Source organism: Chrysemys picta, chromosome 1 (assembly GCF_011386835.1).
Source record: "Chrysemys picta bellii isolate R12L10 chromosome 1, ASM1138683v2, whole genome shotgun sequence".
Lineage (NCBI taxonomy): Eukaryota > Metazoa > Chordata > Testudines > Emydidae > Chrysemys > Chrysemys picta.
This window is the reverse complement of record NC_088791.1, coordinates 230,003,389-230,019,740: the sequence shown is the minus strand read 5'-3', so window position 1 is coordinate 230,019,740 and position 16,352 is coordinate 230,003,389. Positions and strand designations below refer to the sequence as shown.

At 40.9% G+C, this 16,352-nt stretch overlaps 2 protein-coding genes across 6 annotated transcripts in view; both read left to right on the top strand.

Moving 5' to 3' along the window:
* The window catches only part of LOC101951641 (CD99 antigen), a 514,232-nt gene that overhangs the window by 96,021 nt on the left and 401,859 nt on the right, over nt 1-16,352 (top strand). The gene's annotated exons all lie outside the window — the stretch shown is intronic.
* Nucleotides 1-16,352, top strand: part of GYG2 (glycogenin 2) — a 39,688-nt gene that overhangs the window by 10,856 nt on the left and 12,480 nt on the right. The window contains exons 1-4 of one of the 3 annotated variants that reach the window (XM_065580767.1): nt 9,944-10,096; nt 10,727-10,868; nt 12,770-12,944; nt 14,209-14,371. In XM_065580767.1, the coding sequence (XP_065436839.1) occupies nt 10,813-10,868; nt 12,770-12,944; nt 14,209-14,371 (394 nt within the window). In that variant the 5' untranslated portion in view covers nt 9,944-10,096; nt 10,727-10,812. Of the gene's footprint in view, nt 1-9,943; nt 10,097-10,726; nt 10,869-12,769; nt 12,945-14,208; nt 14,372-16,352 lie in introns of those variants that run through there. The other 2 variants (XM_005283319.5, XM_005283318.5) reach the window with 2 other exon arrangements.

Here is a 16,352-nt window from a genome sequence, read left to right as displayed (position 1 = left end):
GTCCACGCAGTGTGCAGAGGCGGTCAAAAAAGCAAACAGGATGTTAAGAATCATTAAAAAGGGGATAGAGAATATATTATTGCCCTTATATAAATTGATGATATGCCCACATCTCGAATACTGCGTACAGATGTGGTCTTCTCATCTCAAAAAAGATATACTGGCACTAGAAAAGGTTCAGAAAAGGGCAACTAAAATGATTAGGGGTTTGGAACGGGTCCCATATGAGGAGAGATTAGAGGCTAGGACTCTTCAGCTTGGAAAAGAGGAGACTAAGGGGGGATATGATAGAGGTATATAAAATCATGAGTGATGTGGAGAAAGTGAATAAGGAAAAGTTATTTACTTATTCCCATAATACAAGAACTAGGGGTCACCAAATGAAATTAATAGGCAGCAGGTTTAAAACAAATACAAAGAAGTTCTTCACGCAGAGCAGTCAACTTGTGGAACTCCTTACCTGAGGAGGTTGTGAAGGCTAGGATTATAACAGCGTTTAAAAGAGAACTGGATAAATTCATGGTGGTTAAGTCCATTAATGGCTATTAGCCAGGATGGGTAAGGAATGGTGTCCCTAGCCTCTGTTTGTCAGAGGATGGAGATGGATGGCAGGAGAGAGATCACTTGATCATTGCCTGTTAGGTCCACTCCCTCTGGGGCACCTGGCATTGGCCACTGTCGGCAGACAGGATACAGGGCTACATGGACCTTTGGTCTGACCCGGTACGGCCGTTCTTATGTTCTTAATAGATAGCAGGCTAGAGCCTCCTTAGTATGCTCTCTGCCAAGCCTGAAAGGCTGCTTGGCTTGGCCCACGGCCCACCCCCCAACAGAGCAACTGTAATCAAGCAAGCACATGGCAAGTGAGCACCTCAAGGGTCACATAGTCACTCCTTTGCAAACCTCCTGTTTCCTGCTTCTGCTTGCTAATTCCTTGTATTAAGGACTCCAAATTGCCACCGGTCAGTTGACTACTAGGCCTGGCCTTTTTGGTGATTGCAGCCTTGTCATGTCCAGCTCTCTGCTCTGCTTTGACACCTGACAAATACATTTGTTCAGCTGTGTATTTAACGTGCTGTAAAAGAAGTAGTAAAGCACTGCTGCTGAGATTCTAAAGCTATGGTTCAGCTGACACTTCTATTCCAAATCCTTTGGCTATATCTAAAGTTATATTCATCTAGGCCAGTGAAATACAGCAGTGATACTGATTGCATGAAATGGTTTGTAACATTTGTCCTTGCAATAGTTCAGTGCATCCTCACAACAACACACTTTTTGGGAGAGGGTGAAGAGGGGAGTGGAGAGTCGTAGGGGAAAATAACATTTTGGCATAGCCATATAATTTGTGTAGTTGTACCATTTTATCTGAGATCCTAAAATGGCCATAATGCCTACCTCTGCAGTTGGGAGCAAGCACTTTTAGATAACTTTTAAATTGTTAGCCCCCATGTAGTGAAATGTTCTGGAAGATGAAAGGTGTTCTAAAGAGTTAGGTACGAGTATCCCAGGATGATATCATTATTAATTATTTGTATTGCAGTAGCATTTAGGAACCCAGTTATAGGTCAGGGCCCGACTGTACTAGGCTCTGTACAAACATCAAGGAAATATCAAGGTTCCTGCCCTACTGCCTATGTATAAGACAAGAGACCAACAAGTAAGTGTAGCAAACAAGTGATGAAGCACAAAGTAACAAGGAGACAATACTGATCAGCACGAAAAGCAGTAGTACAGTGCACCAGGTGTTTAAATACTGTCCAGTTTTTGTAGGCATCGCAGCAGAGTTTCCCAGGCCTATTCATTATTGCTTCTATTGTGAACTTCAACATGGTCTACACCCCCGAGGAAGCAGTGCCACCTCTTTGTTTGTTTTATCTGAGAAGGGATGATGTAGGAGGCTGAGTGGTTGCTGATCCCCAGAAGAGGCTATAGCAGAAGTTACAAGGAAACTAAATATCTCTAGATTGCAATGAATGGGCAAAATGGATAGAACGCTACTAAGAACATTGATCTAGGGAAATTCAGGATGAGTAATTTGAGATGAGTGCCTTCCTTACTTGCTTTCTGGTTATGACCTGGTGCAAGAGGAGCACCAGCCTAGGAAGACCATGAGGAGCTGGAGAACTTCTGAATGGTCAGGACATCTGCAGAGAGATAATAGCAGAGCTTGGCCCTGTGGTACTGTGGAAGTACACTTGGATGCGAGCTGTAGTATACAGGTACAATTTACTAGCACATATTTGGTATAGGCTAGTTGACAATTTGACCTGTTGTGCTAGAAGTGTCTGTACAGCAATAAATGAGGACCGGCAGAGGAGTGTGTTTGCCATTAAAATATCCAAAAAGTAACAGATGGGTTTGAATGCAGCTAGGCCTTTCCCAACTTTGTGGTGCTATTGATGGAACTCCCTTGTCCTTTCTCTGCCCACCACAGGCAGCACAGAAATACATTAGCCAAAAATGCAGCTACTCTAGAAGCTAGCACTTAGATATGTACCTTGGCTTGCTGAACAAAGTGCATGATTCCTGAAATTCTAAGCACAATCTGGCAATTCATTCCCACCATGCCACTTCAAGTTCATGCCTACTAATTTTTGACCATAGAAAAGAGCAAAACCTTGATTGCCCTGTTGCTCCAGATTCTGAACAGGGCCCTGCACTGGCTTACAGGTCTATGAAAGATTTTTCGCTTGTTGTTTTTTGTGGGAAGCAAATCCTTGGGTAAGTAGCACAAGAACTTGGTGATCTCACAGAACGCTATTGTTACCAGGTCCCCCACAGTATTGCCATGACCTCTCCAGTACTTTAGTTTATTTTTACTGTCCATTTAAAATGATCATCTATCCTGGTACAGTATTTCCAAGTCCTTCACTGAAGTTGTCTAAATGGACAGGAAACACTCTACTTTGTTTCAGCATGCTTTTCTTCAGGTAATGTGGTAAATTTCGATTAAAACCAATGAACAAATGTTGGCCATAGTTATTTATTTCAGATCCGTAGAACGTTTTTTTGCCTCTCCTGACTTTGACCTCGCACATACAGTTGTTTTATCTGGAAAAGCAAATGAAAACTTTCTGACAATATGTACATCTGTATATTTATCTGATGACCTGGAGTTGCATTAAATCTGCTGCTGACTGTCTTTTTATCTCATTTGACCTAACTCCAAGTATATTATCTTTCAGATTCCACAGCTTGAAAACCATTATTTAGTGTGAACATGCTTTGATAGGGTTTTCTATAAAGTAAAACACAATGTTTTGATGAATGCACAGTTATTTTAAAAGTATTTCATTATCATTACAATGCATAATGGTAGGACACTTCAGAATACACAGTTAAAGTGAATCTTATAGGTCATCAGCCCTGGATTCCAAAACTGAAGGCCAAACTCTGCTTGCTTTACTACCCTGACAAGTCCATAAGAGTCAATGAGTGAAACATGGTTCTATTGAATGTAATGGCAAAACTGAGTTCATTTGGGCCAGGGTTTTACCCAATAAGACTACTTGCATGGGTAACTATGCAGAAACTGGCTCTTAATTTAAAAGATAATAAATGAATACAGTTTGAAAGGTCTTCAGGGTTATCGTATTAAAAAAAAGTCATGTTCATTATAAGTGAATACAAATTCTAAATTAGGAGACTATCAAGCTGTGCTTCCTATATGAAAAGCATACATCATTTATCGCTACTTTTGAAGAATTTCTTGTTTCTTTTATTTTTAAACCTGTTATCCCATATGGTCCTTTTATGATTAGTGATGCTCATGTGTGTTTTTTATAGTAGAAAGCATGTTTCTTGTTTGTATCAACAATATTCTAAACTGATATGATTTTAATCAGTAATTTAATTGCTTCTGTAGCTATATACTATATTTAAATAAACAGATGTATTCCATAATAAATTATCAAAAAAGAAAAGCACATAGGCCTCTTATTTGAGAAGTGTCAAAAATGTTAGAGATGTTACTGTTTATAATGTAGTTCAGGGGTTTTCAAACATCATTGCACCGCGATCCCCTTCTGACAACAAAAATTATTACAGGACCCCAGGAGGGGGGACAGGAGCCTGAGCCCTCCCAAGCCCCACTGCCCCAGGTAAAGAGGGGGGCTCAAAGCTGAAGCTCAAGGGCTTCAGCCCCAGGGAGGGGGCCTGCAAACTGAGCCCTGCCACCTAGGACTGAAGCCCTCGGGCTTTGGCTTTGCCCTTGGGCAGTGGGGCTTGGGCTTCAGCCCCAGGTCCCACCAATCTAAGCCAGCCCTGGTGACCCCATTGAAAGTGGGTCACGACTCACTTTGGTGTCCCGACCCACAGTTTGAGAACCACTGATGTAGTTGATTCCATTGTAGCTCTTATTACAATTCTGGTTTGCAATATACAGAGAATGAAAATATGTCTGGGGTATAATAACTTGCCATCCCAACTTGCTGAGTTATTTGATGAGTAACTCATCTGTTTTTAGATGTATTGTGTAAATATTCAGGTCTGGTAACTAGTATCATTTTCTTATGGCTTTTTAAAATGCTTTGTTTTAGCTTTATGGTTCTTATTTTAAATAGTATTTTAATATTTAAACTCCCACTCGTTTCATGGTTAGTTTCTATGTTAAGAAAAGTACATTTCAGTTTGGTTTTAGTTCCCAGTATTTGTTTTGTTATATTTTTTGGTCAACAGTGCTCTTGGCATATATTTACTATAATATAAGAAATGTCTCCTTTTAAGTCTTCATCTTTTCCTTTTGAAAGCTTCATCTGTTACTCGTTGCTAAAGCGGCCTTCTCAGCCATTACTGCTTTTGTGTGTGTTGTGGTGTGTGGTTTTTTATAAATGCCTGACCTATATGTGAGTCATCTTTACTTAGTGATTTTTCCAAAAATGTTTACAAGAGTAGAATCATAGAAGCTTAGGGTTGGAAGAGACCTCAGGAGGTCATCTAGTCCAACCCCCTGGTCAAAGCAGGTCCAACCCCAACTAAATCATCCCAGCCAGGGCTTTGTCAAGCCGGGCCTTAAAAACCTCTAAGGATGGAGATACCACCACCTCCTTAGGTAACCTATTCCAGTGCTTCACCACCCTCCTAGTGAAATATTTTTTCCTGATATCCAACCTAGACCTCCCCCATTGCTCCTTGTTCTGTCATCTGCCACCACTGAAAACAGTCTAGCTCCATCCTCTTTGGAACACCCCTTTAGGTAGTTGAAGGCTGCTATCAAATCCCCCCTCACTCTTCTCTTCTGCAGACTAAATAAGCTCAGTTCCCTCAGCCTCCCCTTGTAAGACATGTTCCCCAGCCCCTAATCATTTTTGTTGCCCTCCACTGGACCCTCTCCAATTTGTCCACATCCTTTCAATACAATACTCCAGATGTGCCTCACCAGTGCCGAATAGAGGGGAATAATCACTTCCCTCAATCTGCTGGCACACTGTTGACTCATATCCAGCTTCTCATCCACTGTAATCCCCAGGTCCTTTTTGGCAGAACTGCTGATTAGCCAGTAGGTCCCCAGCCTGTAGCAGTGCATGGGATTCTTCCGTCCTAAGTGCAGAACTCTGCACTTGTCCTTGTTGAACCGCATCAGATTTCTTTTGGCCCAATGCTCCAATTTGTTTAGGTCTCTCTGGACCCTATCCCTACCCTCCAGCATATCTACCTCTCCCCCCAGCTTAGTGTCATCTGCAAACTTGCTGAGGGTGCAATCCATCCCATCATTCAGATCATTAATGAAGAAGTTGAACAAAAACCGGCTCCAGGGACACTCTGCTTGATACCGGCTGCCAACTAGACATTGAGCCATTGGTCATTACCCGTTGAGCCCGACAATCTAGCCAGCTTTCTATCCACCTTATAGTCCATTCATCCAATTCATACTACCTTAAATTGCTGGCAAGAATACTGTGGGAGACCGTATCAAAAGCTTTGCTAAAGTCACTATATATATCATGTCCACCACTTTCCCTATATCCACAGAGCCAGTTCTCATCATAGAAGGCAATCAGGTTGGTCAGGCATGACTTGTCCTGGGTGAATCCATGTTGACTGTTCGTGATTATCCTCTTCTCCTCCAAGTGCTTTAGAATGGATCCCTTGAGGACATGCTCCATGATTTTTCCGGAGACTGAGGTGAGGCTGACCAATCTGTAGTTCCCTGGATTCTCCTTCTTCCCTTTTTTAAAGATGGACACTATATTTGCCTTTTTCCAATCGTCTGGGACCTCCCCCGATTGCCACGAGTTTTCAGAGCTCATGTCCAATGGCTCTGCAATCACATCAGCCAACTCTGTCTGCACCCTCGGATACATTAGATCCGGATCCATGTACTTGTGCATGTCCAGCTTTTCTAAATAGTCCTTAACCTGTTCTTTCACCACTGAAGACTGCTCACCTCCCCTCTTCCCCTCCCCCCCCATACTGTGCATACTGGGAGCTGATCTTGTCTGTGAAGACTTAGGGGGGGGAAGCATTTGAGTATGTCAGCTTTTTCTATATCATCTGTCACTAGGTTGCCTCCCCCATTCAGTAAGGGTCCCACTCTTTCCCTGACCACCTTCTTGTTTCTAGCATACCTGTAGAAACCCTTCTTGTTACCCTTCACATGCCTTCCTAGCTGCAACTCCAATTGTGCCTTGGCCTTCCTGATTACACCCCTGCAGGTTCGAGCAATATCTTTATACTCCTCCCTAATCATCTGTCCAAATTTCCACTTCTTGTAAGCTTCCTTTTTGTGTTTAAGCCCACCGAAGATTTCTCTGTTAAGCCAAGCTTGTCGCCTGCCATATTTGCTGTTCTTTCTGCCCTTTGGGATGGTTTGTTCCTGCACCCTCAATAAGGCTTCTTTAAAATACAGCCAGCTCTTCTGGGCTCCTTTTCCTCCTCAGATTAGCCTCCCAGGGTTTCCTGCCCATCTATTCCCTGAGGGAATCAAAGTCTGCTTTTCTGAAGTCCAGGGTCCGTAGTACTTTCACCTACACAGCAATCTATTTGAATAGTTCCAATCTGGATCTCACATTGGGTACAGTTTTCCTTAAGTTCAAAAGTATCTTTGATTGAATATTGATTAAATGAAAATGCTGGTTTTCATTTGGAGGTTTTTTGTTTTGTAAATAAACTATGGATACTCCTAAAGGACGTGAGCTTTTATTATTCCTAGTCTTACTGCCATTTGGAGCACAAAATTGTACCTTAATATCAGTAGGTCCACAGGAATCCACATTTAATGGTCCCTTGTTCTTTGCTTGCTTCCTTTATGAATTTGATTGGAAAGTACTATCAGAGATGTCCTTGTTAAACTGATTTTAGTCAGCTGCAGTAGTGATTCACTTATGTTATACCATTGTTTACTTTTGTGCTGTCCTACTAATAATCTGATATTGGAGGATGGGTAGCTTCAAATTAATTCAGTCTAAATACAGATAAAGCAGAGATTTTTGACTTGTGTTAACACTAGTGGGTTGCTTCTGGTCTGATGAGTCTCTTGAGCTACAGGGAGCTAGTTTAAACAAAATCTGTCAACAAACTTCATAATATATATTGTGGCCCAGCCTGTACCTTGTCAGGTAAAAGTGAGAAGGCTGTGGAAAAAGTAGTTAGGATTAGGGTATCCTGTCTTGGACAGTTGTAAAACAAACAAACAAAAAACCAAACAAACCCAGAACAATTTCCTGACTGTCAAAAGATTTTAAAACATTTCTAAATAAAAAGCGTATGCCATGAAGGTAAGTGTCTGGGATACCTTGACAGTGTGTGGTGAAGGGTTACACCCCTTCACTTTGCTACCTTACAGTTGAGGAAGCCATGACCCTGTTTCTTGTATTCTTCCTCCTCCTCCTCCCCATTTTGCAAAATACTAAGCGCCCTCAACTCCCATTAATATCCAGACTTAAGTTAATAAAAGTCAAATGATCTCAATGCTTTGCAGGACCAGGCCTCCTGAATATAATGGCTGTGTCATTCTGATGTTGCTTACAGGTTTGGCAAGGTTTGGGCCAGGTCTCCATGTGCTGCCCATACAAATCAGCCAACAGAGCTGAGCTGGCACTGGGGGGAATGTATGCTACTCTCGAAGAATTCCAACAAAAACAGCCAGTATACTTCCAGTGATTCAGGTCTGGATGTCAAAAGGAGATGAGGACGCTTAGTCGGATTAGACTCAGTCTAATGATTTGCACAGGCAGCAGCCATGTCCTAAGGCACAAAGGGAGGCGGGAGTCTTTCTTGTGAATCTGTTTCCTCTGCTCTCAACTGACCTAAATGTTCTGGGTTTTAATGATTATTTTAAATTTGTAATCTGGTTGTGTAAAATCAGGGATCAGCTTGCTCCAGTCGCATTGAAATAGGGTCAATGCTGATACTATATACAAATTGGATAGAGATTGATGCTTTCTCAGGCAATCATAATGAACTTTACATGCCTGTTTTTCTCTTTTCCGTTTTGGATTGCTGCAACTCTCTGCTGTTGTACTTCTGTGCCATACAAACTTGCTCCTGAACTTTGCCACATATAATGCCTACTCTCATTGTTTGTTTTGTTTTTCTGAGGGTAGTTTTAGTATTTTTTTTCCCCTAGCCTGTAAAAGCTGTTAGCTTTGGAATACATTTTTGAATGGCTTTATCTAGGCCATATCAACACTAGTGAGCTCACAGCGGCACAGCTGTGCTGATGCAACTGCACTGTTGTAAGATTGCTCGTGTAGCCGCTCTGTGCTGACAGGAGAGAGCTCTCCCGTTGACATAAACGAGTGGCTGTAGCAATGTCGGTGGGAGAGTGTCTCTTGCCGACAGCACTGGTCACACTGGTGCTTCTGTTGATGTAACTTATGTCACTCAGAGGGATGTTTTTTTCCACACCCCCGAGCGACATAAATTATACCGACAAAAGTGCTAGTAAAGAAATAGCCTTATACAGAGTAAATAGTCCTTTGTCAACTTCTGCTTGTTTAGCAATGTTCAGTACACCAATCAGTTCTAGTTTTAAAGCATTACATCTTTAGATTCTCTTGCTGATAATGGGTAGAAATAATAAATTCATTTAATTAAAAATTAAACACACTTTGATATCAAAACCTTTTTACTATTTAATTAGTTTGTATGTACTATCAGAGGGGTAGTCGTGTTAGTCTGGATCTGTAAAAAGCAACAGAGTCCTGTGGCACCTTATAGACTAACAGAAGTATTGGAGCATGTGCATTCACCCACAAAAGCTCATGCTCCAATACTTCTGTTAGTCTATAAGGTGCCACAGGACTCTTTGTTGTATGTACTATGTTCCTCTAGAACAGTTTGCTTCACCCTGCGATGTTGGTTTTGCCCAGAGCTGTTAATATAGTACCATGCTTCAGAAAAATTCCACTTGAGACAATCTTATGCTACTGCTGGTATAATTTGCTTCTGCATAATTGCCTGTACTTTTAAGTGGTGGGGTTGAGTTAATAATGCTTCCAAAACAAATACTGACTGAAGATATCCAACAATTTGTAGGAGTCAGTGGCATCCACCCAACAACGATCTCCTGGTCAATTGATTGGCCTCTTACAGTTGGTATGGCTACTCCCACCTTTTCATGTTCTCTGAATGTATAAATATCTTCTGTGTTCCATTCTAAGCATCCGAAGAAGTGGGCTGTAGCCCACGAAAGCTTATGCTCAAATAAAATTGTTAGTCTCTCAGGTGCCACAAGTACTCCTGTTTTTGTGTGGCCTAGTGAGCCCAGACATGCTGGTTGATGGGTGGCTCGCTCTGAGAGATGCCATTCACCTATTGGCTGTGTGATTCTGGTTTTCCCCTGGGCTGCCCCAGTAATAACATTCCTGTTAGAAAGCAAAAATATATTGTTATGCAACCGTGTTTATTAATAGGTTAACACCAGCTGGCAGAGACCCTGGAATAATGATGCAGATGTGAGCCCAGTAAATAAAATAACCAACTGTTACTGCAAGAATGTGCAGAGACAGCTTGCCTCCTCCTATTGGTGCTGTGGCTGTTTCATTTCCCTCAGGGGCAAGAAGCACACGCATGCCCCTAAACATCTTCTGAGAGTTACTTCGTGATACGGGGTCTTTGCCACCTGAGAGGAGTTACTCCTAGGGGCTGTATGCAGGTATGCTGAGGTACACCTACTTATCCAGCCTGCTTAGTAACTCTGTTATGTTTTTCTTCTCTGTATCCTTTTTGAATATTGGTTTGATTCACGGAGGTCACAAAAAGATAGATGGATTTAGCAATTTCTTGTCTTCCTGCCTTAACAACATGCAGCAGTGTGTTTTTTTTTTTTTCTGTGATAATGACATGAATGAGAGAATTTACCTAATCAGTTGGATTATATTATATACAATATTATTTGAAGGAAAAATCTAAAGATTTTATTACAGGTAAGCTGGCATGATTTGGCAGTCGGGTTATGTAACACCACTTGGGAAGTGATTTGTTTATAAATCAATTTAAGGTTAGTCCACAAACTCATAGCAGATACTAGCCTAAATTAGGGGTAAACAAAAGAAAAGAAAACAAAAAAAAAATGGACACGTTCTGCAAATGTGTGCTTGGAATTCTCTATTCAGTTTTCTGTCTTTTGGCAGGGTTTGGGAAGGGAAGGAGCTTATCATAGAGAGCACAGGCTCTTATAAGCTATAGCTTGTTTGTTAGCTGGAGGGGAAGATGGATGGTGGGATGCTGCCAAGAATGCTTATTTTACATAAATAGAATAACCATTCTAAATATTTGTTCACAGTAGCAGATCAGGCATTTGTGACCCTTGGTACAGATGACGTTTATTGCCAAGGAGCTTTGGTTCTTGGACAGTCCTTGAGGAATCACATGACATCTAGAAAGCTGGCCATACTAATTACACCACAGGTCTCCAGTGTCATGAGGTAAGAATTCACAAATTCTCAGCTGTAGTAAATGTGAAAAATAATCCGTTGCAAACTGGACTTCTGTTGTATTTCTTGCCATAACATAGCTACAAATAAACCTACTGTGTTTTTATTTTTAACTCCTACCTTAGCTTCTTGCTGTTCAGAGAAACTAAACCCAAGGTTTTCAACAGTGACTAGTGATTTTTGTGTTTCTCAATCTTTTATTTCCACCACACACACAAAAGCTGGGGGGAGGAGGCAGCATACCCTCCTGAAAATTAGGTTTCTTTAAGATGTCCCAGGTTGGGCACCTAAAATTACTAATCACTTGAAAATATTGCCCTAAGTTTTTGGTAGTGGATCATGTAAATAGTGTTTTGTTTTGTTAAAACAAACAAAGAAAAAACAACCAACACACGTTCCCACTTAGTCTGATTCCACAGCCATTCTATGTGCAGAATTCTCATTTGATCGGTTCACCTCTAATAAATTAGTTTGGTCAGTGCTGGACAGCAATACGCTGGGAGACCCAGATGATGCAGGTAAATCAGTAGATGGTAATCTTCGCTCTTACCACTGAACCAGTGCTGCAGTATACTGCTGAAGATCCCATTACATCTTTTGAATGGGATGTAAAACAGAATACCACAGACTTCAATTGTTACATCTGCTTATATTGGGTCTGAGTTTGGCTTTGTGTGCATTTGGGAACTGTGCACATTGCTGATTCTGAATGCAGTGTGGTGGTGATTGTAAAGCATGGGGCAATTTTTTTTTTTTTTTTTTTTTGCTGCAGGTTAGATGCACTGTCAAGTCTGTTTCCAGGATTTTTAAGTGCAGGTCAAATCTGAACAGTATACTATCCCTGAATAAGACTCTAAGATATTGATAATATGAATTTTAGAGCTGGATCAATTTTTTTAATCTAATGAAGTTTTTTGTTGAAAATTGACATTTTTTGAAAAATTTTCTTCCGTTAATTGATGAGAATAATATTTTCAAAAGCACCTAAATGACTTGAGAGCCTACATCTCAGTTATAGGACTTTTTGAAAATTTTACCCCACATTAAAAGAAAAAACTCTAACAAAACCAAATCTTAACTCTCCCCTTCCCCCATCATATTTTGGTGATTAATGAGAGCCAGTTAGTCCTTAAATTATAAGCTGCAGAGTGCAGGGCTTGTGTCTTCCTCTCTTTGGACAACACATAGGATATTGTAAGTGATACCATAACACAAATAAATTACCTTAAGATTATTTTTTCCTGTTCTAGGCTTGTAAATGTTGATGATTATCATCAATTTCAGTATTGTCTAGGAAGGTTCTGAGAGTGATTATGAAGAGACACCCCACTGGAATTCTTTTGAGAGGGCTTGAAACAATAGTAATTAAAATATGTGAGATATAGATATAACATGTATAACTGAGGATAAATTTACTTTGACAGGCACAGGGAGGTGCAAATAGCTGTACCAGTAAGGCCTGCTTCACCTTGGGGAGGGACCATGCACTGCAGAAGTGGCCGGTGGTGGTGGTTCTGCATGGGTATGCAATGAGAGGACAGCTCTACTGTCCACTTGGCAAATGCTATAATAGGGGTGCACTGAAAATGTGAGAGTCCTAGTCACACCACCTCCCCAGCCAGAACCAATCACTTCTTGAGACGCACTGGCCCTTAGTAGAAGGGAGTTTGCAATTTGTGCCCCTATAGTTACTTCCAGGGCAGACGACTACTTCTTGTTTACAAGGACCGTTCATCTTAGTTTAACCTCTAGTTTTTTTGTTTGTTTTGTTTTAAATCAGAACTGAGTGTCATTGTGGGGCCAGTTATCTCTGTGCCAGAATTTTTGCACTATGTTTAACTGAAGAAATGTTTCTAAATTTTATTGTTCCTGTATGTTGCTTGCTTTGTCAGGGCTGTCCTCTGCAGTGTGTTTGATGAAGTGATTGAAGTGGGTGCAATTGACAGTGCTGACTCGATGCACTTGGCTCTGCTGGAGAGGCCAGAGCTGGGTGTAACCTTCACCAAACTTCACTGTTGGACTCTCACTCAGTATAGCAAATGTGTCTTTATGGATGCAGACACTTTGGTGAGTAGAGAGTGATAGTCACGTTGTTAGGATTCTGAGTGATGTTAAAGATAGCTGGGTAGGTTCTGCTAGATAAATCCAGACTGGTACCCATCAGAGTAAGGTGGCCCAAAGATCAAAAGAGTTTCTATGGAAATAAAGTCACCCGTTTAATTAGTTGTCCAGTACAAATTATGGCCATGATCGCATTGGCCATCCTCTACACATAAGCAGTTCATTTTGCAGGATTAGTTGGGCCAGTTCATTGTTTATATTAGAAAGTTAAGTAGTTAAACATTTGTCTGAGTCTGAAAAACATTTTTATGAGCTGTGATCCCGAACTTTGTTGTATTTACCAAAAAAAGGGAGATATTCAGGGGAAGTGGGTTTTTTATTGAATCTTTCCTTTTTGTGGTAAAGAAATGTATTTATTCACTATTTTATTTCTGATTTATAGTTTTATATAAAAGAGTACCTATCCCATGCAATAGGCTTCTCTTAACCATTAAAAATTCAGACCAGATCCTCAGCTAATGTATTATAGCATTTCTCCATTGATTTTGAAGGAGCAATGCAGAATTTCATCAGCAGAGGATCTGGTCCTCAATGTTGTTGTATAAACGGAGCGGTCTTTCTTGTTCCCTTCAAGCTTAAAAGAAGGAAACCAGCAAACGTACCAGGCAAACAAGTCCAAAAATAAACCCAAACAATATTTAAAAAAAAACCAAACTAGTGCTCCACTCAGCCGTCCCCAGAGTCAGTGCCAACCTGGATCTTTCAGACACAGCTTTCACCAGCCCTTATTACACTTGTTCAAACAGATGGGCTCTGCAGCATGCCCAGAAGGACCCGTTCTGTCTCTCTTTCTCTGTCTGTCTCTCTCGATATAGATATCTATAAAAATGTACCAGCAAGGCCTGCTTATATCCTGGGGTGTAAAAGTGTTATTCTCCCTGTTGCACTAGAATATTTTGAGGGACTTGCCGTTTAAACCTGGTGATCATATTGTAATTTCATTATGGTCACTGTTTTGCCTTAGAACTTAAGGAAAGCTATAAATATTGTTACCTTATCAACTAACAAATGTCACTGTCACTGTTTAATGTGCTCTAAATACTTAGAGCTTCCATGACAAGGATAGTAATTTAATCCATCAGTTTTGATTTAGCTGTCCAAATGTTAAAAGCAACAAAGTGCTCATAAACTATTGCTTTAAAATTTTAAATTCGAGTCTAACTCTTTCTTTTTTTTTTTTTCTTTTTTTTTCTTTTTCTTTTTCTTCAAGGTGTTATGTAACATTGATGAACTGTTTGAACGGGAAGAGCTTTCAGCAGCTCCTGATTCTGGCTGGCCAGATTGCTTTAATAGTGGCGTATTTGTCTTTCGACCTTCTGTAGAAACTTATAACCGTCTGCTGCAGTTTGCTACTGAATATGGCAGCTTTGATGGTAAGAGAGAACATTGTGCAAGAAATTTCCCTTACCCTCAACAAGCCAATTCTCCACAACTGTAAAGGGCTGAGTGTCCTACTTGGCAGAGCAGAGGGAGGAAATGACAATACTCAAGGTTTAATCTCTCAAAAAACCTAGGGGGCAGATCCTCAGCTGATGTAAATTGTCATAGCTCCCAGTTTACACTAGTTGAGGATCTAACCCTATAACTCTTGATCATATAAGATGGATGGGGGTTATCTGAATCTCTCTGCCTCACTACTCATTATTTCATTGAAAACTTATGTTAAAAATATTCTTTCCTTTGTCTATATCTATAAGTGGAAACCGACAAATTGCTAAGTATTAATACAAAATAATAACACAAGCATGTAGGGAGAAAATCCAAAGGGCTAAGGCACACAATGAGTTACACCTAGCAAGGGACATCAAAGGCAATAAGAAGAGGGTCTATAAATACATTAGGAACAAGAGAAAGATGAAGGAAAGTGTAGGCTCTGTGTTTATTGGAGAAGGAGAGCTAATAACGGATGACATCAAGATGGCTGAGGTGTTTGTCTATTTTACTTCAGTCTTCTCTAAAAAGGTAAATTGTTACTAGATACTTATCACAGTTAATATTAACAACAAGGGGGAAGGAATACAAGCCAAAACTGGGGGGAAAAACAAGCTGAAGAATATTTAGATAGGTTAGATTATTCAAGTCAGCATGGCCTGATGAAATTCACCCTAAAGTGCTTCAGTCACTTCCTTAAGTAATCTCGGAACCATTGGTGATTATCTTTGAGAACTCATAGAGCAGTGTTTCTCAAACTGGGGTCACCACTTGTGTAGGGAAAGCCCCTAGTGGGCCGGGGCTGTTTGTTTACCTGCCCCATCCGCAGGTTTGGCCGATCGCGGCTCCTACTGGCCGCGGTTTGCCGCTGCAGGCCAATGGGGGCTGCTGGAAGTGGCGGCCAGTAAGTCCCTCGGCCCGCACCGATTCCAGCAGCTTCCATTGGCCTGGAGCAGAAAACCGTGGCCAGTTGGAGCCGCGATCGGCTGGACCTGCGGATGCGGCAGGTAAACAAACCGGCCTGCCAGGGGCTTTCCCTACACAAGCGGTGACCCCAGTTTGAGAAACACTATCATAGAGGGTGGGTTAAGCACCAGTGGACTGGAGAAAAGCTAACATAGTACCTATCTTTAAAAAGGGGAACAAAGAGAATCCAGGAATTCTAGATCAGTCAGCCTAACTTGGATACCTGAAAAAATACTGGAACAAATTATTGCACAATCAATTTGTAAGCACCTAAAGGTTCATAGGGCTATAAGGAATAGCCAGCATGGATTTGTCAGCATGGATTATGCCAGATCAATCTAATTTCCTTTTTTGACTTTGTTACTGGCATCGTGGGTAAGAGGAAAGCTGTAGACGTGATATAGCTTGATTTTTTTTGTTAGGCTTTTGAGGCTGTCCCACATCTTATTCGCAAAAGCAAACTAGGAAAATGTGGTCTTCTAGATGATACGGTCTATAAGAAGGGTGGAAAACTGGTTGAAAGACTGTACTCAGAGTAATTATCAGTGGTTTGCAGTTAAATTGGGAGTAGGTATCTAGTAGGGTCTCACAGGGGTAGTAGTCAATATTTTCAGTAATGACTTGGATTATGGAATGGAGAGCATACTTATAAAATTTGTGGATGACACTAAACTGGGAAGGGTTGCAAACTTGGAGGACAAGATTAGAATTCAAATTGACCTTGAAAAAATGGAGAACAGGTCTGAAATCAACAAGATGAAATTTAATAAAGACAAGTGCAAAGTGCTATGCTTGGAGAGGCATATTCAAATGTACATTGGTTATGAATCAGCAGTGTCATGCAATAGTGAAAGGCTCATAACTTTATGGGATGTATTAACAGGAGTGTCCTATATAAAACATGGGAGGTAATTGTCCAATTCTACTCTGCACTGGTGAGGCCTCAGTTGAAGTACT